This window comes from Melopsittacus undulatus, chromosome 5 (genome assembly GCF_012275295.1).
Source record: "Melopsittacus undulatus isolate bMelUnd1 chromosome 5, bMelUnd1.mat.Z, whole genome shotgun sequence".
Taxonomy (NCBI): domain Eukaryota; kingdom Metazoa; phylum Chordata; class Aves; order Psittaciformes; family Psittaculidae; genus Melopsittacus; species Melopsittacus undulatus.
In genome coordinates, this window is record NC_047531.1 from 41,948,417 (window position 1) to 41,976,318 (window position 27,902).

Here is a 27,902-nt window from a genome sequence, read left to right on the forward strand (position 1 = left end):
TACAGTCTTAGCCTTTCAGAAACTAGCCATTAAGCAGGAAATTGCAAGCATTCTCTTTGTTTCTCATCTCTATGTAGTGGCTGTTGCCAGCGCTGATAAATGACTGATGAACAGAGACTGCAAGAGGATAGGTGGGTTCCTGTTCCTGTGAAGATGACAAAGGACAAAAAAAAGTGTGTTCCTGAAGTATTAATAACTGCTGGAACTCATGGGGGGGTTGCATTTCCTGACCAAATGGAACTGCCAGGCTGTTGAGGACAGGTCTTGCTCTGACTCTACCCACACAAAGCCTATGACAGAATCTCCACTAAGAGTGTGGGGCTTGTGGCAGGCATCCTAGGGCAGGGCTGTGTACCTCCATAGGTGATTTGTGAAGTAGGTGTATTTCTCCATCTCATTGGCTGTGGGCAAAGAAGCACACAGGTGTAAGTAAAGTTTAGAACAGGAATAGGCACTGGTCAAGTTCAAGCTTTGCCTTTGCCCAGCCTGGAAAGAAGAGGGAGAGGCATCCATTCCCTAGCATGGATCAGAAGCCAGGTTGAGGCTATGAAGGGCTTGACACTGAAAAGGACTCAGTTCTTTCAGTAAAAGTGAATGTGGTCTGTGCACGGATAGGGCTGGAGAGCTCTGGAGCTGCAGGTAAAGTGCCAGGAAAAGGAATTCTGTTGACTTGAGGAATGCATATTCGATGCAAAAGGCCAGGACTGGTGTAGGACTCAGGATAGGCAGCCCTTGTTTTCTGTAATACACCTCCAATGTCAAACCTTCCACTTCAGTTCTCCCTTTCCCTCAATTTAACCACTGGAATAGAGGAACTCACCCTAACTTAGCATTGCTAATCACTTTCTACCCTGAACATGCAGTCTGGTGAGTTTCTTGACCAAGGGTCCTTGCCTGCATCTCCCCCCCTCTCCATACCCTTCAGGGCCATGCCTGTGATGACAAAAGAGGTGTTGGTCCCTCACCTCACTCACATGGAGCACTGTAGCTCATCACTGTAGTTTCTTCTGGAAGAGGAGAAAAAAGTGCTGGTCAGATACATTTGCTGAAAACCCACTAAAGCAACTCAGCATTGTGCCTCTGTTTTCTAGGGAAGATGTTCCCTAAGCTAACAGGCCATAACTATCTTCTACTGTGACACATAAAACCACTGGTTTATGTCAAAGACTCTGTGTGCTGTTGTTCTGGATTCACCCAAGTCACAGTGCTTGTGAACTTTTTTAAGTCCCAAACAAAGTTCCATTACAGTGATGGATTCCTTGCTTTCTGAAGCAATAGGAATCCCTAGTATTCCTCCCACTAGCGACCCCAGAAAACAGAGGACAAATTATTTTCAGTGTCATTTTTCTAAGGGGGCCCTCACTCTTCTAAGCCATCCTCTCACTATGGTCCCTCTGCCTTTGCTGCCTCCCACAGAATGAGCATACAAAAGCATGTGTCTGAGCTTCTTTCTCCCCTCTTGTGGGAGAGTTAGACCTTAAGTGGATCTGCGTGCTAACTTCAACTTTGCAGGTTCTGGGACCAGAGAAAGAAGGATTTACCATTTTGAAACCCAAGAGGTTTCAAGTCCATCACTAGAGAGCTTCGAAGTGGCAGTTAGATAAAATCGATGTCAGGGATGTAACTGTCTGAGACTTGACAACTTCAGAAAGTTTCTTTCCAGTGGTACATTTGGGTGGTTTCTGCGGTACAGCGTCAGAACTTACCTGGCATGTAGTAATCGTAGACCTTGATACTAGCTGGCTTACGATCTTTCACTTGCACGTCCTGCTGCATCATCAAAGTGTAGGTGTGAGGCTGCCTAGTCAGCTAAGACCAAGAGATGCGAGGATTACTGCCAGAACCAAAGTCCTGCAAGACAATCCCTTCTACCTGCTCCTTCTGCTTTCCAGTCCACCTTAGAAACACCTTTTACTTCACATGTTGTGGTCATCTCCCATTTTTGATCACTCAGCTTGTGAGGGACATCAAACTCACAGACTCAGTGTGCATTAGGTATCTAAATGAGTTACCAACTAGTCCCACATACCCCACATTCCCCACACTGAGCTCTGCTCTGAGCTCCTTCACACATCTTGCCTGACAGGCTACTTTCTTATACACAGTCCCATTACATCAGCTCTCATTCTCCAGTCTCCCACAACCTTCATCATTAACCAGACAAATGCAAGGTGTGGATGAACAGCTGCTGGATGGTAGTAGTTACATATCCTGCTGTTGATTCAGTTCCACTTTGTGCTACCTGGCAGCCTGAACTGAAATCTTCCTCTGTGCTGCCATTCTGCTCTGTGCTGTTATAACAAAAGCAGCATCTCTAATGCATCCACATGGCAATAACCTGCTTACTATGAGGCTAGCTTAGCTCAGCTTGTTGACAATTGGGGATGAAGAATCACAGAAATGTGGAAGTGTTCTTGGAGATTCTGAAGTTTTAAAATTCGTGCCAGGTCTTGTTTCTGGTGCTGTACCTAGAGAAAGGCTGGAATGGTTGTTAATCTGCGGATTAGTGGGACTCTGGAGCGAGCACTGCTGTTCACACAACCATCTGTTTTAATTTTGAATGATCTTGGCAAACTCTATGAGCAATCTTGGATGCTCTCTACTACATTCAGAGTCCTTAAGGGCTTTCTAAAAATTCAGGCTTGCTTGAATTTGCTATATGGATCTTACTACTACTCCTCCAGTCCTGATCAGACACTGTATATGGACTTTCAACAGTGTCTGAACAGTACCAACAGCTATAGTCTTAACGTCAGAGATAGTCTCATTTCATTCAAGTGGTCATGTATACAGGCTCTATAGCTGAACTACTGCAGGCTGACAAAACACACTTCTCCATGTCAGCAAATGTGGCTGGCATGTAGGAACAGCTCTGAAATCTTAAAAATACTAACGGAACCCAGATATAAGAGTAAGCTAAAAGGTGTCTACCAGTCTTTAATCCTTTTAATGATGATGTTAGCCTGAATTCCACTTACTTCCTCCAGGTAGAGAATGACTTGGTCAGCTTTGCTTTCAACTTTCTTCACTAAAGGCATTTTCTTTAGCTGAAAATAGGGGGGAGAGGGGAAATGTCAGAAAGACTCTAACAGAAAGCAGAAACATTCAGAGATATTTGTGAAAGCATGGGCGAAATGTTCACATGGCCAAAGGAGCCCTTGTGGTAGAGGAAGGCAAAGTATAGCTTGGAAGAGATTTTGAGTGTAAAGATTTCTTGGGAAGAAGACAACTGTGTTTTCCCACCCACAGGAATGATCACAGTTCTGCATGCAGTCCTTCATGATGGACATCCATCACTATTCCCATCCCAGCTGGACACAAACTTGCGGTCTCACCTCTTCCAGCGAACCTGCCATGGGGCTGTATCCTGACAGCAGCTCCACTTGGATCAAGACCATGTTGGTGGACACACGGTTCCCTGTGTAGCTGCAGCAGGAACCCAGGGGACAGCACTAAAGTTACTCTCTGAGCCATGATATTCAGATACTCTGCCCAGTTTTGGTACTCAGGTGGAAGAACCTGGCTTTCCTTCCAGTGTTTCTCTTGCTAAGCATACCTGTGTCTGTACTGTAATAAATCTTTGTGCTTCCTCTGATTTCTCTTTTAGTTACGCTGAGCCAAGGACAATAAATCCCTTGGAAGGCTTCTGGAATTACCTTCTCTAGGCATATCAGGGAATACCACATCCTCCACCTGCTCTCTTGGCAATTTTGTCCCAAGTCAGGGACAAAGCAAAGGTGCAGCAGAGAATAATGTGACAGTCAACCAGGAGAAGAGGAGGGAAGACTTAATTAAGCAGCCAGTCCCACAGAGCTTTCACATCACTAGTGTTTTGAGACGTAATTCTGAAAAGTGGTGAGACCCATAGACCTTGGGAGAACTTGTGGTGACTGGCATGGTCATGAGATAGGACGGTAGCCTGAGCCATCCCTCTAGGGCCTTGTACCTTTCACCCAGCTGAGGAAAGCATGGTTAAATAAACAGGGAAATCTTAGCACTTGGACCTCATGAGTGAAGGGGAATCCTGGCCACCAAGAGACTGATGTGGTGCCAAAAGCCTCTTAGCACAGGGAAGGCAAGGGTCAACTGAGTATCTCCTACCGAGCATGAATGGTGACAGGGAACTGGGTGATGTTGGGTGCTGTGCACTCTGTCTGCACAGACACAGCAAAGGTGACATCGCGCCTCATTGGAGGGATGTGGTACCGCAGAACGGCCTGCAAGGACAGAAAGAAGCTAGTTGGCAGAGAGCAACAGGGTGGGGTTTTTTTGTTGCAGAATATCTTTGTCTAGTGTTTGGCTGCTGTTTGCTGTCTTTCGTTGGTGTAAGAGAGTGATGTGATGTGGTGGAAGTGGAGGTTCTGCGTGTGCACTGGCCCTGGTGGTGCTCACTCGACTTCCTGGAGGAAGGATGCAGCTCTGACTGGGTGGAGATGATCCAGATTTCATTTTTGAAATTGCTGCTCCTTTCCCTTGGATCCAGCTACTCTTATGAGCCTTGAAGTCCAGATTTCTGCAAGTCACTGCAGCAGTCTGTTTCAGTGTTGGCTAAGTGGCAAGATGGCAACAAGCCCCTGGCTTTCAAAGCCTTTTCTCAGACCTTTTCTCCTTGGCTGGGCTTACCTGCAGGAAGAGGCATCCATGGCCCTGCACATCCACAGTGTAGTCTTGGGGAATGGCTGGCAGCTCCACTGTCTGCAGCAGGAGGCGATTGGTGTTGTCTACTTGAATGTTCTTATTGAAACCCGCAGAGGAGAGAGAAACCTGAAGATCAGGGCCATCCTTGCTGAAGGTCTTGGTTGCATACAGGGCTAGGGCTTCCAGAGCAACCACCGTGTCCTGAGGAAAGAGACACACATTGAGCAAAATAAGATCCCTGCTTTGTTTTCATGCCTTTCACTCCCTTATACTGCAGCTACAACACAATAAGGATTGAGCTTTCCCCTTGGGCTTTTAGTATGGGATTAGCTCAAAGGAATACAAATATTCACCTTTTCCCAACTCTCAGGAGCTGTAAATCCATGTATCTTTTTTCTTTATTTCTTTCTTTGGTTTTATTTTTTTTTCTATGGGCTGTGCTAGAGCCCATAGCTCTCAAACCATAGCCTGCTGTCACAGGTTCTCTGATGATGATGGCTTAAGGGGATTACCTGGGTTGAAGCAAAGCCTCCATAAGGGTTTTGCTGCTTGGTGAGCCAAGACACAATCTGGGATGCCTTTTTGATTTCCTCGGAAGACAAACTTGACTTTGAAAGGTGAGCCATGAGGATACTAGACGTCAATTCCACATCAACAGATGGAGCCTGATACCAATAGAGAGAGCCTTCTTCCCGTTTGGGCTGTTGACTCCAGAATATTTGGTCATCTAAAAGTGGAGTGGGAGCACTTATGGAGTGTGTTGCTGTATCTAATGATCTTGGAGTCCTACTCAGCCTTTGTGCCTATGCACTGTGTGAACACTGGGACAAGATATGTCTGCGTATCGCCCCATTTGACCCACACACCCTGCTTTTCCCAGTAAAAACATAGGTCTGCAGTCTGGGAAGAAGCTCTATAACATCCATGAAGCTCCCCTGTTTAGATGACTGGGAGACCAGGACTGTGAGATCATCTATAAAGAAAGTCTGTCTCACAGTGTGGAGATAGCCCGTGACAGCTTGGCAAACAGAGGCTATCCAAGCCTTGGGCTCCCTATAGAGCTCTGCCAGGGTCCCCCCTCCTGCTCTCTGTTCCCTTGGTTGTTCAGCCCTGGGATCTCCACACAATTATGCCAATGGCCCTTTCAACTGCCCCACAGTCTTTGATACCTGATGTTATGGCGGCCTTATCCAATCTTTTGAGGATTTTCTGCCTGAGGGCTTTATCACCTGCTACTGCAAAGGCATTTGCAGCTAGTGCCAGGCTATAGAGGTTGGAACTGTCAGTATCAACATTGACGAGGTCCTTTATACATTTCAGAGCTTTCCATACAACTGGGTCCTAGAATACAATTGAAAGCACACTGGTTGCTGGCAGTATGTATGAGGGAATGCAGTATTGGCATGTGCAGAGGAGCATGGAAACAAGGACAGGATACATGGGGAGAAAACTGGTAGCATACCCACGTGTCAGAGGCAGAGCAGCCCATCTCTGCTGCTGATACTCACAGAGCGTGGCATCCCAGAGTGTATGAGAGCTGTGATGATTGCAGAGCTCAGCCCCAGTCCTTCCTCCACTGCACCCTGCAGCCATGACAAAACAGAAAAGAGGAAGGCTGCTGTGAGAAGGGAGTAGTTTTACAGTGTCTTCTGCCCCCAAGCAAGAGCCAGTGCAGTCAGTGGTGTTGGTCCTATTCCTCCTGGTAAGGAAGTGCCAGGGCTGATTTCTACTCTTGTAGGGCCTGCTTACCAAAGCCCTTCTCAGTCACAGTACCCAAGCTCCTCTGGGCAGATGATTCCCACCCTCTGCTGAACACATCCCCCTTTCCTCTCCCCTGCAAAAGATATTTAATAGCAGACTTCAGTGCCAAGGGAAAGTGATGTTCCCACAACTATGTGCAAGGTGGCACCTTACATGGGGGCCAGGACAGTGACAGGGATATGGAGGAGCAAAAGGAAAGGTATCTTTCACAAGCAAAAGTGAAAGGTCCTGCTCTCTTCACTCAAGAGGATTAATTACCTGAGGCTCTGTTCACTGAACTGCTGGTGGCTCCACAACTATAGTGATTCTCTGAGTGTGTCTGTGTATGCACTACACTGTGCTTCTGAGTTCATGGGGCACACCTCTGGCAAGATGAGTCTCACATGAGTGACTGCCATCAGTTCATTTCTGACTCTCTCTGTACAAGAAGGAACTCAGACTGAAGGAAGAAATGGCAGCTCAATAATGGAAACGGAAGCTAAACCAGTTTACCAAGGGAATAATACAGGGCTTGAAAACTCTGAGGCATGTATTAGCTTTTGAGATGCGGCTAGGACAGGGGTCCTAGGGACATCAGCTCCCACACATGTATCATCAAATGCAAACCTCCATCCTTCATAGCCTGAAAAGGTGCCACCATGACTAAGCACATCTCTGTCACATAAGGGTGACCTTGGGCACATCAGAGCCTCCTTGTTGCAGTAGCATTCATTTGTTCTTGGTACCCAAGTTGGGCCAGAAAGGGAAGAAACTCTGAGGTATCTAATGAACAATCAGAACATGTCATACCATCAGACCATTGTTGAAAAGCTTCCCCACACTCTTGAAGCAGCCAGATGGAGTCTGACTTTTAATCAGGGAATTGGCAGCATCTTTTATATTCTGCTCATCTATGTGGATGAAGTCCTGGGCTTGGCTGAAGGTCTTGAGGACAAGGGCAGTAAGCCTAGAGCAAAGGGAGAGAGAAGAAAATCAAGCTGAACCAGTCACTGATGCCCATCTCCACTAGGAGACAGGAGTCTTTGTGTCTTCCACTATGCTATTCCTGGAGAAATACTAGCAGGCTAGAGCCACTGTGCAGATGGATAACTGGAAGCAGTGCACATAAGGTAGATGCTGTTGAAGCTTGGGCTTAGATCCATTTAAAGCAAGAGACAAAAAAATCACTAGCAGTTCAGTGCTTCCCCCAGAATACTGCCAATTCAAACAGGGTGAACTTGTGTGATTTAAAGCCTGGAAGGCTGATACTTAGTGAGCTCAGTCAGCCCCTTTAGAATCCTGCTTGGGCACAAAACAGTCTGGAAAACATGGAAAGAAGGTGTCTTTGCAGCCAAGTTTTCCAAGTCAGTCTCAGTTGAGGTGCCCAAGCACACACAGTCAAATGGGAATACCTCCAGGCAGTTCATCAGCATGGTTATCTTCCAAAAAGTCTCAGGAGCAGTTTTTGTTCCAGACTCCCCACCTTCAGACTCCCTCAGTTTCCCCAGACCAAAATCCAAATCAGCTGGATCCTGACCAGGTCAAGATGTTGTTCCTCAGCTGTGTCTGGATATTTCTGCTTACCATGTGTTCCCTGGCTCACTTCCTTCCCCAAAGGCACTGTATGAGCCATCTGCATGCTTGTACAGGAGTTGCCGCTGATATCCTGTGGGAAAAGGCTGGGGGTAGTGAAAATGCTCTGTGTCTATCATGTTCTCAAGGTGACAACCTGCCCTGCCAATCCTGCTGGTCATTATAAAGAGCATTGTCTCTGAGAAATCCAGCAAAGGGCTTTCAGAGGAGTGATCCAGAGCAGCCCTGTGGAGAAGGATTTGGGGGTGTTGGTCGATTGAACATGAGCCAGCAGTGTGCACTCGCAGCCCAGAAGCCAACCGTATCCTGGGCTGCATCAAAAGGAGCGTGACCAGCAGGTCAAAGGAGGTGATCCTGCCCCTCTACTCTGCTCTCGTGAGACCTCACTTGGAGTATTGTGTGCAGTTCTGGTGTCCTCAACATAAAAAGGACATGGAACTGTTGGAACAAGTCCAGAGGAGGCCACGAGGATGATCAGGGGACTGGAGCACCTCCTGTATGAAGACAGGCTGAGAAAGCTGGGGCTGTTCATCCTGGAGAAGATGCATGGAGACCTCATAGCAGCCTTCCAGTATCTGAAGGGGGCTACAGGGATGCTGGGGAGGGACTGTAGTGATGGGTTCAAATTTAAACAGGGGAAGTTCAGGTTATATATAAGGAAGCAGTTCTTTACTGTGAGGGTGCTGAAGCACTGGAAGAGGCTGTCCAAAGAAGTGGTGAATGTCTCATCCCTGGTAGCATTCTAGGCCAGGCTGGACAGAGATTTGGGTGACATGGTCTAGTGTGTGGTGTCCCTGCTTATGGCAAGCGGTTGGAACTGGGTGATGTTAAGGTCCTTTCCAACCCTAATCATTCTATGATTCTATGAGTGCTCTGTACCCCTTGCTCAGCTGAGACACAGTAGCCTCATTTACACTGTTGTAATTCCCATCATGTCAGGCAAGTGACAGGTTTGCACAAAACCTTTTTTAGCATCAAGCCTCTGCTGAGATGCCCCTACACAGCCTACTGTAGTGGATATTACCAGCTTATTTATGCAGCATGAGCAGAAATCCACTTACCACTTTCCAGATAGCTAATTGCCTTCTGTTTGATTTCTGGAGTCAGTTGTCCTGTTTCTTCAAGGTATCGTGTGATAAAAACATTGGGGGCAAAATGAACCATATTCTGCTCACCACAGCCACTGGACATCTGGAGGAGCTCATCTATGTTGTCCAGTGCTGTCCCCAGAATATCACCTGTAGGGTAGGACCACAGCTTTGGAAGCGTTACATACATATGTAAAAATTTTCTGGTCTCACTGATCCTCCAGATAACCTAAGACTGGTCTCAGCTCACCTCTGCTCACACTAAGGTGACTTTAATGCCTAAAGAAGAATGCCCTGTAGGAACAGTGATATGGTATCTTTCCCTTGGCTGGCTGATATTTTATGTTATAATATAACCCATATATTATAATATATGTTAACATCTACATGTTATAATATAATTTATGTTACATATAGAACTATCTGGCCCAGTGTCACTTGTATGAGAGAGATGGGATACTTCTATGGAAGACATAAGAGTCCAGTATCACACCTCACTGTATGCAGTTGCTCTTGTTACTATTTGTTAAAGCAAACATGGTGGCACCAAAACAAAAGGCTACTGCAGGGAAAAATCTTACCAAGACCCCCCAAAATCTCACCTAAGAAAGTGATGTGGGCTCTCTCTGATCCAAGGACCATGTTCTCTGGCATAGTGAGAGTGATTGTCTCTGAAGCTGAAGATCCTACAAATGGCAAAAGTATCAGAACAACAACAGGCAGCAAGGAGACAGCAGACCTGTAGGCATCCCCAGGAGATGGTGGAAACAAGGCTGGGATCCCCTAGTCAGCTGGTGAAATGCAAAAGAGAGGATGACACAGAGATCAGGCCACCCACTGATGGATGACTATGATGTGGTTAGGCAGTGGCTTGGTGCTGCCAGAAGCTTGCAGTACTGGCTAGAGCTGAATGTCTTTGCTTCCCCATAAAAGCTCCAAACCTCCAAACCTGACTTTCCCCTCCCCATGCACTTCGAGATAGTCCTAGAGTTGTTCAGACACCACACTGTGATCAGTTTTCTCGCTCTGTGCACATGTACAGCCCCAGTGGTAAGGCAGTCCGGGTCTCTGGGGTACCTGCACCTACCTTTAGGGCACAGGAGTGAGGTGTGAGTCTTTTCCTCCAGCAGCCCCTCTGCCTGGTGGGGAACAGGCTGGTCAGCTCAGAAGGGAGAGCAGTAAAACGAGACACCAACTGCACAGCACCCCAGCTTCTTGCATGCCCCTTTTCCATGCAAAGGGCTTCACACAGATAGCAGGGATACACATTCTGTCAGCGGGGTTTAATTGAGAAGCAGTTCTAAGCTGCTACCTGACCTTTGCCCCATTGCCCTGCTAGCAAGCAGTTCTGATGTCTCTGTCCCATTAAGTGAGGTGCTCAGCTCATGAACCACACCAAACTACCCTTAGAATCACTCCTTGACCAGCCTCTCTGAGAAATGTGACTACCTGCCAAGCTGACTCTTCCTTCCCACAGCCACTCACTGGGCCATTTTGATCCTGACCCATTTCTGACCTCACCAGGGATCATGCTCTGACCTTCACCAGCAGGTGTTTAACCAATGTGTCCTTCCCTCCGGACTCTGGCACAACAGCTACGCTCTCAGTGCAAACATCTTCCTGCTCCATCACCTCAGCAGTGACAGTGAAATTCACCTTCCCTGCAGAACAAAACATCAAAAGGCCAGTTGGCACATCCATGCCTACATTCAGCTTGCTTAGCCTGAGGCTGATCACCCATGCTTCATATAAAGATCACTCTCATTCGCAGCTCAGCTCTGTTTTCCTCAAGCAGCTCTGCCAGGACCTCCCACCCCCTTGTCCCCTTACCTAATTTTGTAGCCTTTACATCCCAGAAAAATGTTTTTGCTGAGTCAGGACACAGACAAATCGTGAACTTGACGTTTGCATGCACAAATTCAAAATCCATGGACTCCTTTAGGCTAAGCTGGAGCTAGAGGTGAAGCAAAAGGGAATTCAGGTTACAAAGCTTTTCCTCTCAGCTCCTGATCCAAATATCAGTCAAGCCCAGAAGCCCAGAGTGAGTGTGATGTTTGCCCTGTTGCATTATCTGTGTGACACCAACAGCCCACGGACTGTAGGACTGAGCTTATGGAAAAGGATAAGCTGGACAGAGATGGCTCTGCATGGAGCTTTATGAAGGGTTTTCTTGGTGGTTTTGATGAATGCCTGAGGATGCAGCCCCTTGTCTCTATCAGTGAAGTTACTGTTACCACACATCCCCCAGCCCCAAAACCATCCACTCACCACCACGCACTGCTTCAGGTAGCTGAAGACTTTGACTTTCAGGGGAAATGACTCTCCCCGAAAGACAGAGTAGGGCAAAGTAGGCTCCACGAAGAAGGGCTTGAAGCTCCTCAGGCTGGTGGTTTCTGAGATTCCAAACCCATGGCTCCCTGAGGTGCAGAAGGTCATGGCTTTCCAGTCTGTGATACTGTCAGGTACTGTGACAGCCAGCTCAGCAGCCCCTGAGTCACTGCGGAGAAAACAGATTGGAAGGGGTTGTCCCATCCCCGTAAAATTTCTCTTGGGAAGACAAACACAGAAGGACTATGACTATGAACTGGAAGTGCTTGTGAAGGTGTAGGGACTCCTAGGAAGTAGGACAGAGGTGTGGGAAGGATAGCAAATAGGTGGGTAAGGAAGGACTGAGAGGCAAACACAAACCAAAATCGCAGTGTTGCATCTCCAGCTCTTGTTTAGAGTGGGCAAACAGGCCTCCCAGGGGTCCATGTTATACACCCATCCTGTGCTAGGAACTGCCATATCACACTCCTACCACACTACCAGCCAAGCTCCCAACCACAGCACAGCAGTCACCATTACAGGTGTCACTTACAGATCTGCATACACAAAACAGAAGACAATCCCTGCCCTGAAATGGCCAAAATCCAGCCAAATGAGATCCTATTTTACAGATGCAGAACATTGGCACATGGGAGAATTAAGAAAGTTGAGATATGTGAATAAGGGGAGAACAATGGATGCTATGTAACTTGACTTTTGCAAGGTCTTTGACACAGTCTCCCTTAGTATCCCTGTAGACACATTAGTGTGGACTGGCCAAGTGGATGATAAGGTAAGCAGAAAATTCACTCAGCCACTGTGGACAAAGGGTGGTTGTTGGTGACACAAAGTCCAGCTGGTGTCTGTTTACCTGTGGCGTCCTTCAGGGACTGATACTTGGGCCAATACTGCTTGATGGCTTGACTTCACGAGCGAAGATTTTGGGAAGAGCTTTAACCACGCTTACTTCAAGCACAATGACCAAGGGTGAGTGGGGTATGCAAATCTGGTTGGAAAAGGATGCTCAGGCAATCAGGGAATGTCTAACCAGGACTGTCATCTCCTGAGTAATCTTGAGCTCCCCATGCGCTGGTCCGCCTGCACACAAGGTTGGATCTGCAGCTTCCCATGCACCTTGTCACCTGCCAATTCGACCCTCACCCGTCCATACCGACAAGTGAGAGCCAAGCCCTTCCAGCCTGCGCAGGGGATGTTTTAGGTGAGGGCAGCTTGTGCAGAACTGGCCCCACCCTTTACACCTGAGGTTTAACTGCCAGGCCTAGCGAGCTAGAAAGGTGACAGCAAAGTCTTCAGGTCGTAGATTTTCTAAGAGTGTCCTTCTCTTAGATGGCAGACCATAGAAGGCTGGACGAGCTCCATGAGCCTGGGTTTGAAGAGAGGAGTTTTCCTCCTCCTACGTTCTGAGCAAGACTGTCATTTCCTGGGTCAATCTTCAGCAACTGAATACTGCTTAATGACATAATTAATGACTTAGGTAATGGGAAAGAGGTCATCCTCAGCAAAATTATCAGACTAAGCTTTCTATGTATTAGCAGACTATACCTTGCTGGGGAGGGGTTCCTGATATCTGGTATCTTCAGTATCTGAAGGGGGCCTATAAGGATGGTGGGGAGGGACTCTTCATTAAGGACTGTAGTGATAAGACAAGGGGTAATGGGTTAAAATTTTAAAAGGGGAAGTTTAGACTGGATATAAGGAAGAAGTTTTTTACTGTAAGGGTGGTGAGGCACTGGAATGGGTTGCCCAAGGAAGCTGTGAATGCTCCATCCCTGGCAGTGCTCAAGGCCAGGTTGGACAGAACCTTGGGTGACATAGTTTAGTGTTAGGCAGCCCTGCCCATGGCAGGGGGATTGGAACCAGATGATCTTAAGGTCCTTTCCAACCCAAACCATTCTATGATTCTATGATTCTATATGCTGCAGGAAAAGGTTGTAAGCAAGAGGAACCTTGACAAACTGGAAAAATGGTCTTGAAAGTGGATAAATTCTGCACCTGGAGTGGAATAATATAATGCAAAAGTACAGGCTAGACAGTGACTTCTGCAAGGCAAACAAACTTGCAGAAAAAGACGTGGGGGTTCCAGTGGATAACAAGTTGAACATGAGACATCTCATGAGCCCTTACAGCAATGAAGGCCATATACTTGTGGACTGTGTTAAGAAGGCTGCAACCACTGGACTGAGAAAAGTTACTTTCCCCCTGTATTTGTCCACTGCCACAAATGGGACCACATCTGGAGTACTGCGTCCCATTTTTGCCTTCCAGTATAAAAAAGGAACTGACATACTGTACAGGACTACCAAGATGGTCAGAGGGCTGGGACATGTGATGTACAAGGAATGGATGAAAGAACTGGGGTTTTCAAATTTAGGAGGGAAAGGCTAGGGAGAGAGAGATCTTTCAGCTTTCTAAAACTGCCTATTGGGAAGATGTAGAGACAAAGGAACCAGTCTCTTCTGAGGTGCGTATTTATAGGATGAAAGGTAGCAGACACACATTGGAACATGGAAGATTCTGACTTTAGATAAGGAAAAAAAGTTACCATGAAGATGGTCAAACACCAGAACAGGTGTCCAGATAGTCTGTGGAACCTCCACCCTTGGAGATACAGAGAGCTTGGCTAACACCTGTTCTAATGGACCTGCCTTGTTCAGGATGCATTACAGACTTTTGGAGGCTTCTTACATCTTACAAGAGTCTGCGATTTTAACCCTGGGATCATTTGAAATATCTCAAGCAGAGCCAGGAACTGAGCCATTGTCCTTATCCACTTCTCCACACCTCACTTTTCTTTGTGGGCACAGAAGGCAACAGTGTCCTGGCTCTGCTCCTGCCCATTCCCTCTCTGGTATGGCTGGTAGGTCTGGATCCATGTGATGTAGCCCATAATTACTCACTTGACGGGAACCAGAGTCCAGATGAATGTCTCTGGAAACCAGGTACGTACTGGCCCTGCCTTGCTACACAGCTCAACATGCTCTGACTCTGCACGTTCAACTGCAGCATCAATATCTGTGTTGAAGTAGTCCAAGTCTGGCAGTTCTCCATAAGCTATTGGGAACACAACATAAGCTATTGGGAACACAAGCATTCATTCAAAGGGAGAGCAACTGTGAAATCAGGGTAGAACTCGGCTGGGAAAAGCTCAGATCTCCATCCCTCCCACTCCCACTCCAGTCCCCCTTGTCCTCTCCAAGGTGCCCTCAACCTTCTTTACTACTGTCTTCCACGAGATAACCCAGGAGACCATGTGGATTCCAGTATGTGTGCTCCCCCATGAGGAACTCTACCTACTCGCACTTTTGCTGTCAGCCCCTGAAGAAAGGCCCAGTGCCAACCTTGGCTCATTCTCTGGTTTCTAGCAAGACCTTTCCTAGTCTTACAGATGTTTCTTCCTTAGACAGCTGCCTCATTTCCCTCATTGAACATATCTGCCTCCCTGCCAGCAGAAGCTTCCAAGCAGGTTCTTCTTATGCAGACAACCCTCTGCCCCTCCAGTGCACTGGACATACACACATCAGGACCTTTCCCATTATATCTCCTGTGCAATCTCCCACTCATCTCTGGAAACCATCCCCAGTTCCTCAGCACACTGCATGTTCAGCTGCCCTTGTGCAGCCTGTATGTTACCCGTGATTTCCAAAGAAACAGGATAAATCGAGATGTACACATGTAGTCGTAGTAGAAAGTGGTCTGAGTGCGGCACTCGATTGGAGACTTGATTTTAAGGCTGGTTAAAAATGTTAGACCTGAATTCTGGAGGAAAGAGGGGGAAGAAGAGAAGATAGATTTCAGTGGAGGGGGTTGTGTATCTGAGGGTCTGTCTCTGCCCCCACCTCCCAGCCTATCAGCCTCCCTGCATTTTTGCACCTGAGCCTGGCATGCAAATTTATACAGGGAGAGAATGCAGAACCCCCATATTGCACTTTTCTGTCAGGTGCTTTTCTTTTCCAACCTCCAATTTCCTCTGACTCGGGATGACATTCCCCTCTCCTTCCAACCCCTAGACAGTCTGAGGGTCTTGAGCTTGGGATAAAGGAGTTCTAAGGATCAGCCTAAACAAGAGGAATTAATCAAGCTGGGAGCATGGAAATCTCTTAGTTCAGAAGCTTGGCAAATTCAGAACCTGAACTTGCCAGCGTTTACAGGAAAGGCAATCTGTGAAGCTACCAGCACTAGGATCCAAAAGGGCTCAGCTCTGATATATCAGGTGTTATGGAAATTAGATTTACCTTCAGAAGTTCATAAATATCTGGCTGGGACACTGCATAAGAGTATCTGTTGTACATTAATGGTGACATTGTTCCCGGTGGAGGGGTGGTCTGAGGGGACCCGATTGTTCCTGGGCTCTTGTGGACAGTACAGTAGTCACTGTAAGAGTCTGTGAGAGAGGTGGGGTGGTCCTGAGAATGGCTGAACATATAGTACACCTGTAAAAGAGGATGAAAACAGTACAGGTCAGTGCATGGGGTGGGAAGGTTTTAATTTCTGTCCAGAGATTTTCTGTTACCGCAGAGGCAGAGCTTGGATCCAGTCTGCCACAAAAGCCCAGCCCCAAAGGTTTCTGAGCTTCATGGAGAGCCTCCACAAGTTTCAGATGCACAGCACCAGAGATGACCATGAGCACCTCTGGGGTATGGCTGCATAGCTGTAGCTGCTTCTAGCTCATAGATTGTACCTGTGAGCTCCATGAACACAGTGAGGGTAGATTCTCTGCAAGCTACCATTAGATAGCTTCTTGTCTGACTGAAGGCACATCCTGAATCCACGAAGACAGTGTCAACATGCAATTCAAGGATCCTGTAACGAACTGGTGAAGGAAATGGAAGATTCTTGCCATCTGGTTGCCGCTGTGGCAAGGCGCTCTAAGTTTAACAAGGACATGGCTTTGGGCTGTACTTGGGCGTGACAGGGTGTTATTCTATTATATCCCTTTGTAGAGGCTGGAAATCTTTACTATTGTTTGATGTGGGCCTTCATTGTTTCAATTAAGCCATGTCCTTTCCCCATTCAGGTACCTGTTGGTATATCCACTGTGCCTTATTAACCAGTGACTGCAACCATTAGCATCTCTCCAGTATTAGCAAGGATCAGCACTCAAGTCACTCACTCTATCCCTGGATAGCTCAGCCTCCGGCCTCAGGAGAAGGATGCTCTGGTCTACAGCACGGATGCTACAAAGGGAGCCTGGTGCAGCCTGCAAATGGAGACGGACAGTCGATCCTGGGATAGCCACAGAGTCTGAGAAGCCAAGCTTCACCTGAAACAGAAGAGGGAGTGAATTCATTGAGGAGACCATGGCTACTGGATTCTGCTGGACATCTTTTGCCATTCATTAGCTACCCTCCAGTCTTATGTTTTGTGCACCCCTTACATGGTTCCTGAAACACTTGGAGACCTTCAGACTAAAGGTGTCGGCTGCCACTTGTCCCTCAGTGAAGGCAGTGTAAACAAAGAGGGTAGCCATGGGTGAAATGAGGTCAATGGGCAGAGTGACATTGAAAGCCCCACTGTACTGACCTGAAGGAAGAGAAGAAATAGAAAAAGTATAGGAAGAGGCAAAGAAGCTGTCTCCACAGATTACAGCAGCAACATGCTTTACTTCTAGAATATTTCTATACAGTTACTTGGACAAAAATTACTCCGCCTTGCTTCTGTGGAGGCCACAGATAGACCAGGATGTAGATTAGTCCCATTCTGTAGCAGTGACCTTAAGACTTGAAGGATCTTGGTAACATTGTGCACTTGAAAGAGTAATTACTTTCCACCTGAGTCCAGCAAAAAGATTCTGTAAGTTTTCTTGGAGGTGTCTGATAATTCCTGTTTGGCAGATAAACTCTAAAAATGTCATCATCTGATCAAATCTGATCCTCTTGATCTTTTGTGCCAAATCTGTTGTTTCCTGTTGGTCTCTTTTCTCTCCTTCTCCATTTAGGCTGGAAGGGCTTTTCTGCTGTGTTTAGTCTATTTCTATCCTGTTTCCTTAATCCATTCCCAGTATTCAGATGCTCTTACCTAGTGGTGGATCAAGAAGTACTGTGGTTTGGCCATGATGCACAAGGGATCCTCTGGCCAAAACCTAAAGGGCAATGAACAGAGCAAAGGGTTAATAGTGTCTCTGCTCCATGTCTCTTGGCCAGCAAAGGGCTCTGTGCTGACAGAGACCCTTACTGGTTGCTAGCGCTGCCCTGCACTCACCAGGTGGTAGAAGTCTACTCTGTCAGCCCCATTCCCCAACTCGGAGGCTAGGATGTGATAGCTCACAGGGACCTGTTGCACATCCCCACAGGGCAGCATTGCCTGCACTGGCTGGATCCTCACAGAGCTTTGGCTGGAAGAGTAGAAGGCCCTCAGGGTGAGGGATGCAGTGCCATAAGACACCTTCACATTCCGGCTGCTTAAGTCCTCCATCTGGGTCTTTGCCTGTGGCACAGAAAAGATGGCTCGGTGTCTGAAGATTTCTTATAGCTTTCCCTATGCCAAAACGAAAAGTGAATGGAAAGTGGGCTCTGAACTCTCCTAGGGTAAGTTGTCTATATCAACCTAAGCCAAGCTCAGTCAGCAACATTCTGAGGTGTTTTACACTGCCCATTCCCTCATGCTCTGGGATAACTAGTGCCTAAACAGGAGTATGGGAGCTACAAACTACTAGGGCTTGCAGCCTGAACTGCAGTGCTGCTGCTACCAGTGTAGCCACCCTGGGCTTCCAGCAAGGTCAAGAACCACCATCTAAGATACTCCATACATTCAAATAGAGACAGGGCTTCCCCTGAAGTGCCTTGATCTTGAAGTTTAGATAGGATGGACATTAGAAGCCCCACAAAGCCCCTTCCACCCTCAGACAGAGGTCCAATGTAGGTGGACCTCAGTCACAGCTTCTTGGAACCTCTATTCCCTGCCCCACCTCTCATGATGTCTTCTGACTGCTCAGTGTGGTACTAGAGGCCAGAATGCTGGCTCTGCTATGGGCTATTCCTCTTGCCCTAGATCTGTTATTTCCCTACTCCATGCCTCTGTCTCTCTGGCTATGCTGAGACAATTATATAGATATGAGGGATACATTGCTTAGTGCTAGCCAAATCCAATGCAATCACTTGGCTTAACCTGTAGCAGAACTTTACTGCTGTTGTCCCATGCTGTTGTCTCTAAGACGAAAGAGGCCATCCCAGTATCATCTGTGAAATAGGTCTTGGTCTGCTTCCTGCTACCATAGGACACTGTAAGAATCACTTCCTTGTTCTTCAGGTGTGTCCCATTGGCACTTTTGAGTTCTAGCTGTAACAATAAAGAGAACTGTCACAGAACTGGAGATCTCAAGACTGAAAATCTGCCTCCCAGTAGAAGCCCCAGTTCCCCTCTCTGCAAAGGGACTCTTAGGGTGAACCCTCCAAACCTTCCCCATTTAATGCAGCATCAATCTCATATGGGAAAAGCATGTGCCTATCCTGTGGTCACACCTTTGGGTGTCGAAGGAGAGACTGGGACAGAGGACTGTGCTAGCAACTTTAGGCAGCTCAGAGCAAGGGGTCCCCTCAGTACTTGTGTGACTGCTGTCCACTTGGGCCCAGGTACTGGGCTTTCCATGTTTCTGCCCTGTTCACTTACATTTCCATAGTATGAAGCTCCCTGCTGATAGTAGTAACTTGTCCCCAAGAATCGTAGAGTTGTGACATCAAAAGTGATCTTGCAGTATTCAGTGGTGTTGAACTCCACCCCTAGGAAAGACAAGAGGTGCAGGCAGGTGAGTATCATGAATCTGAGCAAAAGCAGCAAGATTTGATGGACTGAGGTAACGGATTGTAGTTTCTCCATATAACTTTGGGAGTCATTTAACGCACACGCACACTCAGCAGTAGTGTCTCCTACATTCTGACCTGCTAGAAAGACAGTAGTCTACCAGGAGTTCTCTGCCAGAGAGTTCTCAAATGCTCTTTCTGACTTTAATATGGTCCCACTAATAGTTGTCAACTCCCATTCTCCTCTTATTCTCACAGCAGTGTCACTAGAAGGCAACATTTTTCCTTGCCTTTACCACGTTAGTTTATAGTCTGCTGTATTGCTATGTGATGCTCATCTGAAGTCGCTGCTGTTGCTTGCTAAGTAAATGTGTGCCACTGCTTTCAGCAAGGGGCTGCAAAACATTTCTTTGTAAGGAAGGGTTTGTGAAAGTCCATAAGAAAGAAAACCTTACAGGATGGGATATTTAACAGGAGTTCTGTACAAGTAGCTTCATCTCCCTGTCTGGGATGTGGAGATAAATCTGATGAGGAGCTATTAACAGTACGAAGTCAGGGCCTTTTGGCTATCACTGGTTGCTCTGAGGATCTCCTAATTCCAATGGGCCTCCCTAAAGTATGGGTTAAGAACAAAACAACCTGGTCTTTCCCACTTCTGTGCACATTTCTATGCGAGGAGAAAAAGCAGCTCTTGTCCATCTCTGCCAAACCAAGGTGACTGTCAGAGCTGTCCTGGCCACGGCAGCTTGTGGAGAAGCAAGCATACTAGTAAAATCCACGCTGCAACTGGGAGAACTGACATGTCCTGTGTGAGTCAGACTTGGGTGGTACTGTACATGAGAATATCCATGCTGCCATGGTGCTCCAGGGAAGACACAACCCTCTGAACACTTGCCCCCATGACAGCCGGTGCAAAAAGCTCCAGTGGTTTGATGGGAAGAGCAAGGATCCATAAGAAGTCTTAGAGACGAAAACCCAAAGACAAACATGTTGTAAGAGTGTAAACTAAAATATTTTCCATAACGTGTAGAATCTGGTTTTGTTACCTGTTCCACTTTCTTTCAGAAAAGCCACAACTTCCAGGTTGAAATCGTAACTGTCATCGCGCTTCTGGTGGTAAATCTTAATATTCACGTTGGTGGCAAAGCAGCCATCCTCATTTGTCTGGGGAAGTGAAATCCTATCTGTTAAACAATCATGCACTTATCCCTTCTGCAGTGCAGATCAAATCCAAGGACCAGAAATCTAAAGTACGTGACATTTAAGTTAAAGGAACAACACCCACGCTGGTATTAAGTACACTTATTTTCTGTGGAATAGTCACTAATAGGAGATTGCTGTTTCACACATCTCATCTTTCACATGCTCATTCGTGTGCCAGTAGCAAACATGAGTTGTGATTTCTCACTGACATGATTTCCACCAAGGCAGGATTTAGCTTTAAGGTGTGGCCTGGGTTACTTAAATATATATAAACAAATCTAGATACATTAATTCAACCCTGGAGATGAACGAGTAAAGTCTGTGCTGAACTGCAGTTGGTTGCTTAGATGGAAGAAGTGATTTCTGTGTCTCCAAACTGCTGTTTCTGGGAAACCGCACATAGACATTTATATAGATTAAAAAGGGGTGCTAAAAAGCATCCAGTGGAAGTAAATTGATGTGGACAGTGCTTTTATTTTTTATTACCCTGTTGCAATACCTGTTTTGTAGTCATTTACAATAGTTTTCTTGTCTACAGCTGCTTTCTCATTTGAGAGCAGTCAGAGAAATCACTAAGATTGCTACACTGGACATATCAGTCATTCATCCCCAAGCAAAGAGTGTGCTGCTTCAATAACTGATGTCTGTCTCAATCCTTCATTTAGTATTCTTCCTTCTTTTTACCCACTTTTGCAACATGAGTGGATGTCCCATGTGCTCACCTCACCAATGTAATCCTTACAGATACTGCGCTTGGCTTTGGAAGATTTCCGATTATAGTGGATAAGTTTACGGCACACCACAGCCTTCACACTGCCCTGGACTGGTTTCCCATATGTGTACCTGGAAAACATAGCAGAGAAGACTTACACTCACATACAGAAACACTGGTTCATGGGTGAATAACCTCAGCTTTAGCCTGTGGTTTGCAGCTATGCAACCCAGCAGCCTCCAGTATTTTCATGGTTCATGAGCTCAACAGATGCCAAGAAGTTAAAATGACTTAGAAGCATAAAATCATAGAACGGTTTGGACTGAAAGGGACCTTCAAGCTCATCCAGTTCCAACCCCCCTGCCACAGGCAAGAACACCTTCCACTAGACCAGGTTGACCCCATTCAACCTGGCCTTGAACACTGCCAGGAATGGGGCATTAACAGCTTCCTTGGACAGCCTGGTCCTGTGCCTTACCATCCTCACAGTAAAGTATTAAAGACTTTATCAGATTGAGATAGAAGGCACTGGTGGGTGAGTTCTCTCCAAATCAACATTAGACCCATCAGGCAGTGCTAGGGGACATAGTGCTGGCCACAAGCTGAGTCATTGTTCCTTCCACACTGGCACTAATCAGTGCAGCAGAGGTAATGTACTGTAGAGAACATGCCAAACCGAAGGGAGCCACTGCCACACTTTCAAACTCACAGATAAAGAAGTAGAGAGAGGCATAGAGAAAGGTGAGAGCCAAGGAGAATTCCTTAGCAAAGGATGTCAGGGTACCAGACTTTGGTGTGGGGTTAGGGCTGGTAGATATCACTTTGAGCTTGGTTATTGATAGCTGTGCAGTTTCCAAACCAGTAAGAATGCATCTTCTGCCACAATAAGCCAGCTCACATGCCACAGACGTGGAGACGGAAGTTTTCCTCCAAGACGGTGACCACCTGAGGCATCTGGATGGAGACACTGAACTTGGGCAGCACTGCATGAAAGCAAGAGAAATATAATTCACTGAAAACAGAGAGAGCTCATTTGTTCTAATCCTGTTCTGTTCTTCACAGAAAATAAGTCTCTCATTTCTTGATTACCAGCATAGGGCCTGGTAGCAGTGCACCAGCAGACCAGCCAGGAGAGTGTGATGGGAATAGGCAGCCTTAGTCTCCTTCCCAGAGCACAGCTATAGGATGGTGCCTCAGTCCGTTCTCAGGACATGGGAGAGGAGAAAGCCAGTGGGTATAAGTGAAAGTCAGTGATTATACTACTGGCAGGCAGTTGGACTTCTCAGGTGGTAACACAACCATAGCACAGCTGTTCACAGCTGCATGGCCCATTCAACTCTGTGTGAGAGAAGAGAGCTGGAAGCAATACATCTTTCTCTGCTGCTCTCTCAGATCCTTACCATACTCTTCTACCCTGAAGGTATGTGTGCAGTCAGGCATTTTGATGGTGTACTCTCCAACCTGTGCTTCTGCAGCCAGAGGGAAGGACAGATCCACAATGCCTCCCACAGGTGTAACATTCAGCCACTGTGCAATTCGGTTCCACTTGGGGTCCTGCATAGGCAGTAGTAGAGAGTAGTTATTTCCCAGTGCAAAAAGAAGTGTCACAGCATGGTCTGAGCACATATCCTCTTGTCCTGACAGCCCAGGTCTATGCCACAGCCACGGTGCTCAGGCAAATCCAAGCTCAGAGGATAGGGCTTTTTTCCTTGTCTCACTGACAATCAGTCTATCATATTACTGCTCTCTGGTGGCACCACCGTCTCACTGGCTGCTGCAAAACTGTGGTTTATTGCCTGACCGTTCCACTAAGAGATAGAGGTGGTCCCTCTTAGAGCCACCTGTGGTGATCTGAGCTAGTATAGCCCCCAGGTTACTGTGGAGAGGGTCAATCCTGAACACACATGTTGTTTAAGGGGTGAGCTACTTGGGAATGATTACTGGGGAGTGTGACGCCTTGAATCCCAGGAAAGTCTGGGGAAATGAGTCGAGGACTTCAAGCAGGGGACCATGAGGCCATTATAGAAAGGAGGCTCTAAAGACCTGGGATGCAAGTGCATTTGGAGGTTTTGTTGACTATCATCATCAGTTCGTGATAGACAGTGTCCTCCTTACTGATGGTTCTTGGGAGGGCAAGATGCAGAACTCTTTCTGTGGTCACACCACCCAGCCAGGAAGGACTTAGCAGTGAGGTGATGGGTGCTTTATAAACATATGAGACAAGTTTGAAAAGGTGAAGCTGTATCAGAGCACTACATTTGTATAAACTGGCATAAAGCATTGCATAGGTGCCTCAGAAGCCATGTGTTGATTTCTTGGTGAGTGTGGCATGTAAATGTGCATTAGCTACTGCCAGTTGAAATTGTGTAGTAGTTGGAACTGTGAGCTCTCTGCAGGGGTTACAGAGGGGTTCCAGATTCCCCACCACTTTCAGGTATCTTTCTTCAGCTTGGGTGACTGTGGCTCATATTTTATGTGTAATATTGAAACTAACGTAACAGATTTTAATAACATTATCCTGGAAGGTGCTTAGGAGGTTTCCCTAGCTGTGTAGCCACGACACTAACTGCCCAAACTTTTATATTCTGCATGTTAAATATAAAAGTCTCCTTAAATAAACTTCAGGATTTAAGAAAATCTTCAGTTCATGGGCTGAAGGGAATAAATATTCTGTGACCATTCTAGAAGACTGGTTCTCACTGGCACCCATCATTGACTGCAGGGACCCCTGTGTGATCAGTATTGTGACACTGCACTGCCAAACCTGTGTGGATACTAAAGGAAGGAAGGGTAAGAAATTGAGGACTGCTCCCATTCATTCTGAAGTAACTGGCTTTCTGCAACCATATTTCCCCACCATCATCTCCAAACCTGCATCTTCACCAAGGTAACAAGAGTTCATCACTTTCGATAAAGTAGGTGCTTTACCTTCAGTTCCACCAGGCGGTGCTGTGGGGAGGAAACAACAGTTACTGGTGGGTTGCTTTCAGGTTAAGTGAGTTATCACCCACGTCGCTGGCATCTTTTATCCCCGAACCATCCATGAGCCTTCCCTAATTCCCAGGGACTGTTCATTACCCATCATCATGAGCAAATCCTGCGTTTCAGATGGTGCCCAATGCTATTTGTAAGCAACAAAAGCAACACTGAGACTAGATGTCCACAGATGGATCACCTAGCTGGGACAAGCGCTGTTCCACAAGTCATGGAGGCAAGCTATAGCATTTTCAGACTTATTAAGGTTTCTCCCTTCTTGGCTTACCGTTTCATTGCTGGAAATGAAGTTCTGATCCAAGGTTACAATTCGCAATTTGACTATAGAGCAAAAGAAAAACAGGACTGGCTGAAATGAAATCAGGTTTGTTAATAAGAATGGATGGCTAAGAAAGACATGCCATGTGCTTCACTGAGAGGGTATGGGCAGCAGCTGGAGACCTCCACTCCTGGGCCTACGCTCAAAGCCTTGCTCTGAGCTGGCAGCCTGCTAGGAAAAGAACCGTGGTAGGAGAGGCAGTGTGGGCTGGCTGTGCTGGTGAGAAACAGCATTTTACTGGACAATGGATCTGCAGTGGGCACTCAGTTTTGCCTGCAGTGAAGGTCAGGCCAGTGGAAAGGGTGGAGAAGCATGCAGTAATTTGAGCTGTGCTATAGGGCAGTGATGGGGCCTGCAGAACCATGATCCTTGTCTGAGGAAGTCTGGGGGAAAAAGAGGGATTTAGGGCACTGACAGGCTTTGACTGGAGCAATCACGAATATAACACATTGTTGCCTTGAACCTTTCTTACATGTTAGCCAAGACACACAAGCCTGGGTCATACTGGCATGCTGTGAGAGTAGGGCTAGTACTGGAGAAAACATGCCCCATGCTGACGTAGGAGAGAGGTATTCCCAAATCCCTCAAAGCCTAGAAGGAAGATGATGCCTGTGACCCATCTCCCTTGCAGAGCAGGGCCCCCTGCAAGCACTAGAGGCTATCCCATGTTTTGTGGCCTAGGGACTGCCCTTTCTCTCACAAGATGTGGCATTCTGTCCATACCAATCTGTCCAGGTTTGTATACAGGCTTGTCTGTCTGGATAAATGTCCTCTTGTATGTGTGCTTGATTAGGACTTTCTGTTTCTTCTGAAACTCTGAGCTGTCTTCCAGGACTGTGATAACAATAAAAGCCACTTCATCAGGATTTCCAACAGGAGGAGGGACCTGCAGGTGGAGTTGTAAGCATCATTCAGGGTGGATCCCATTTGTGAATCCCCAGGGTCTTACAATAATGATTATGATACTGCTTCTATATTGCTCCAGCTCTTCTTGCCCTGAAGGACCTCACAGTACTTTTCAGAATGTTTTCTAGAAGAGTGATGCTTCAGTGGGGCTACAGAGCAAGGACACTGGCAGACCTATACAGGCTGAAGCAGAAGATTCAGTGCCCAATTAAGATGTCCCCATGGGAAGACATAATTCTTTGCCTTCCTGCCCGACAAGAGAAGAACTCATGCACTATTCACCCTAATGACAACCCTTGAAAATATCTTCCTCACCTGGAAGCTTGTGCAGTGAAAGAAGGTGAGCTGAGAGATGGACTGAGTGATCAGAGACTCATTCCCAGCTTTGCTTTGCAAGGTTACTGTCACATGGATGGGGACTGCTTGTTTTCTGCTGAGCTGGAGGCACACTGTCTCTGAGAAGGGGTAGTAGAGTTGAGATGGTACAGCCACAGCATAATTTCTATTAAAAAAAAAGAAGAAAAAAAACAAACATTAAATGAAACTGATTTTCTAGGAGGACAGGATTGACAGTAGGATCTGTGTACTCCTAATAAGACTTTTGGTCTCTTTGTTCTACTATCATGATACCAGTGGAAAAAGATCACACTGCTCTTCTCCCCATAGGTACTTCAGCCATTAACAGAGTCTGCATTGCAGGCTCCATTGCATATGTAAAAAGATAAAGTCACTGCTTCCAAAACTGAATGTCAAAATCAGGGGAAGAGGCCTTACCACATCACCCAAGGGATCATCAGCAGAGCTTGTCCACATTACAGGCTTCCTGAGACTTCAGCTAACACTACGTATCACCATCAGTTTGCTTTCCATTCCATCAGCTACTACCTGGGGTCAGACCCACTGCCATGCATGTGGGAGCCAGTGTTCCTGCTTTGTGTCCCAGACAGAGTCTCCTGAGCACCTTTTCTTCAGACTCCTGTCCTCCTTGCTCTCTTCTGGCAAATCTCACACCTACAGCTACTCTTCAGCTGTGTCCATGGATATAACACCAAGGCGCTGTTCATATTGTTTGGGCAGGAGGACAGGGCCTGGAAAGGTCAGAACAGGAGGAGGCAGGGATGTGCCCTCTGGCAGTTCTTAGCTAGAGATCAGCACCCTGGCAAGAGGGAGGCAGGGTCCTGCTGGCCAGGAACCTTCAGTGCTTTCACACTTGAGTGCTGTCAAGCTGCCTTGAGCAGCTCATCTGCTGCTAGTATGAGGGGTTCTGATAACAGATGCCATTTTGATTTTCCTACTTAAGCTAATTCACAGCATTTCGCCCCTGTCACTGGGCCAAAGGATGGGATGAGCACTAAAGACTCATAGCTTGAACCTCCCATACCTCCCTAACTCCTAATGACCCTTTAATCTGGAACATTTTCTTATACCCCTTTGAGAATTCATATCTTGCCCTTGACTTTCGAGCTATAAGAGTATGAGACAGCACCTCAGAGGCTGTCATTCAAGGACCCTGAGAGGCAGGCTGGATTACTTTCTCATAAAGCTACAAAAGACACTGGTACACAAGGAAGGACAGTAGACAGCCTTTTGAAGCAAGCAGTATTTCCATTAAGCAAAGATTCATGCTGAAGGTAACAGTGGGGTACAGGTAGCAGTAAAGCACCATTTGAGTGGAACCTGTGTCAGCCTATGGGCATGTCCTAGAGGAAGAGGCTATATGCCTGCTGGAAAAGGGTTTTAAAACTAGACATGGCAGGAGGGAACCCAGCTACAGCTCAGTGACATATTTCCCACCGTAACATCTGCTGTTTGAGCACAGCCATCTTTCTGCTTGCATTTATGCCATGGCTGCAAAAGCAAAGGCCTTCAAAAAGCAAGAGCAAGCTCACAAGCCAGTGTATCACAGCAGTGCCTGCTGGAACAGGAGCTGCATTCCTGATAGAGCATATGAGGAGAAGAAGTACTGGGAATTGTCCTTGCCAGAGGTCTGAGTAAAGGCATAGAGGGAGCCAGCCAAGCCAGAACAAAGACTGCTTTTTGAAGAGTATTCCTACTAAATACCTTGGGCTCATGTTTGCCCTGTTTGTAAAGGCACCCAGCTTTGTCTCCTAATGATTTAAATGGTGGCCTATGGCTCTAGGAAAAAAAAACATAACCCAAAAGGAAATATAATCTGGAGCATGGTAGGAGATGTGAGATGTTGGCAGGTCGCATGCAGAAAGCTGGCAGAGTTGCTCTGCCTGAGTCCTTGCAGAAGTACATGGTCTACCTCAACAGCACTAAAGGGAGAGCCAAGGAGTAGAGGAAGTGTGGGGGGAAGGATACGTGAGAACCAAGTGAAACCCTGGCAGTATCAGATATTATACCTCTGTGGAAAAACACTCCTGGTTTTAGGACTTTTGCCCTGTTCCTGTCACACCACCACCTCACCCAGTATTCCCCACAGACAAGAGCGCATATGCGAAGCAGCTGAGGTTCTTACAGTGTTGCAGGCATTCCAGCTGTGCTAGGCAGGAGAAGGATGCTGCCCCACAGGAAAGTGATGCTCCACATAGCTGATTGCAGGTCAGATCCCTCCATGGAAAGCTTAGCCTCTCCTCTGTCCCTCTTTCACCCCTGCTTCTGCTGTCTTCCTTTATCCAGAG

General features: G+C 46.9%; 1 protein-coding gene across 1 annotated transcript; it reads right to left on the reverse strand.

The window, feature by feature from the left end:
• Nucleotides 1-27,902, reverse strand: LOC101873081 (alpha-2-macroglobulin-like protein 1). Its single transcript, XM_031049940.2, has 36 exons — nt 27,740-27,902; nt 25,573-25,759; nt 25,075-25,237; nt 24,301-24,353; nt 23,967-23,987; nt 22,439-22,592; nt 21,937-22,021; nt 21,049-21,169; nt 20,170-20,287; nt 18,993-19,102; nt 18,492-18,662; nt 17,586-17,810; nt 17,403-17,466; nt 16,762-16,907; nt 16,498-16,647; nt 15,620-15,817; nt 15,056-15,143; nt 14,285-14,438; nt 11,328-11,556; nt 10,890-11,013; nt 10,599-10,720; nt 10,147-10,198; nt 9,662-9,745; nt 9,033-9,209; nt 7,963-8,044; nt 7,189-7,345; nt 6,147-6,221; nt 5,808-5,979; nt 5,151-5,365; nt 4,624-4,839; nt 4,102-4,217; nt 3,336-3,426; nt 2,979-3,047; nt 1,707-1,809; nt 966-1,007; nt 1-401 (listed from the first exon to the last, which is right to left on the reverse strand). The coding sequence occupies exons 1-35, from the start codon at nt 27,835-27,837 to the stop codon at nt 967-969; spliced, it is 4,431 nt and encodes a 1,476-aa protein (XP_030905800.2). The 5' UTR covers nt 27,838-27,902; the 3' UTR covers nt 1-401; nt 966.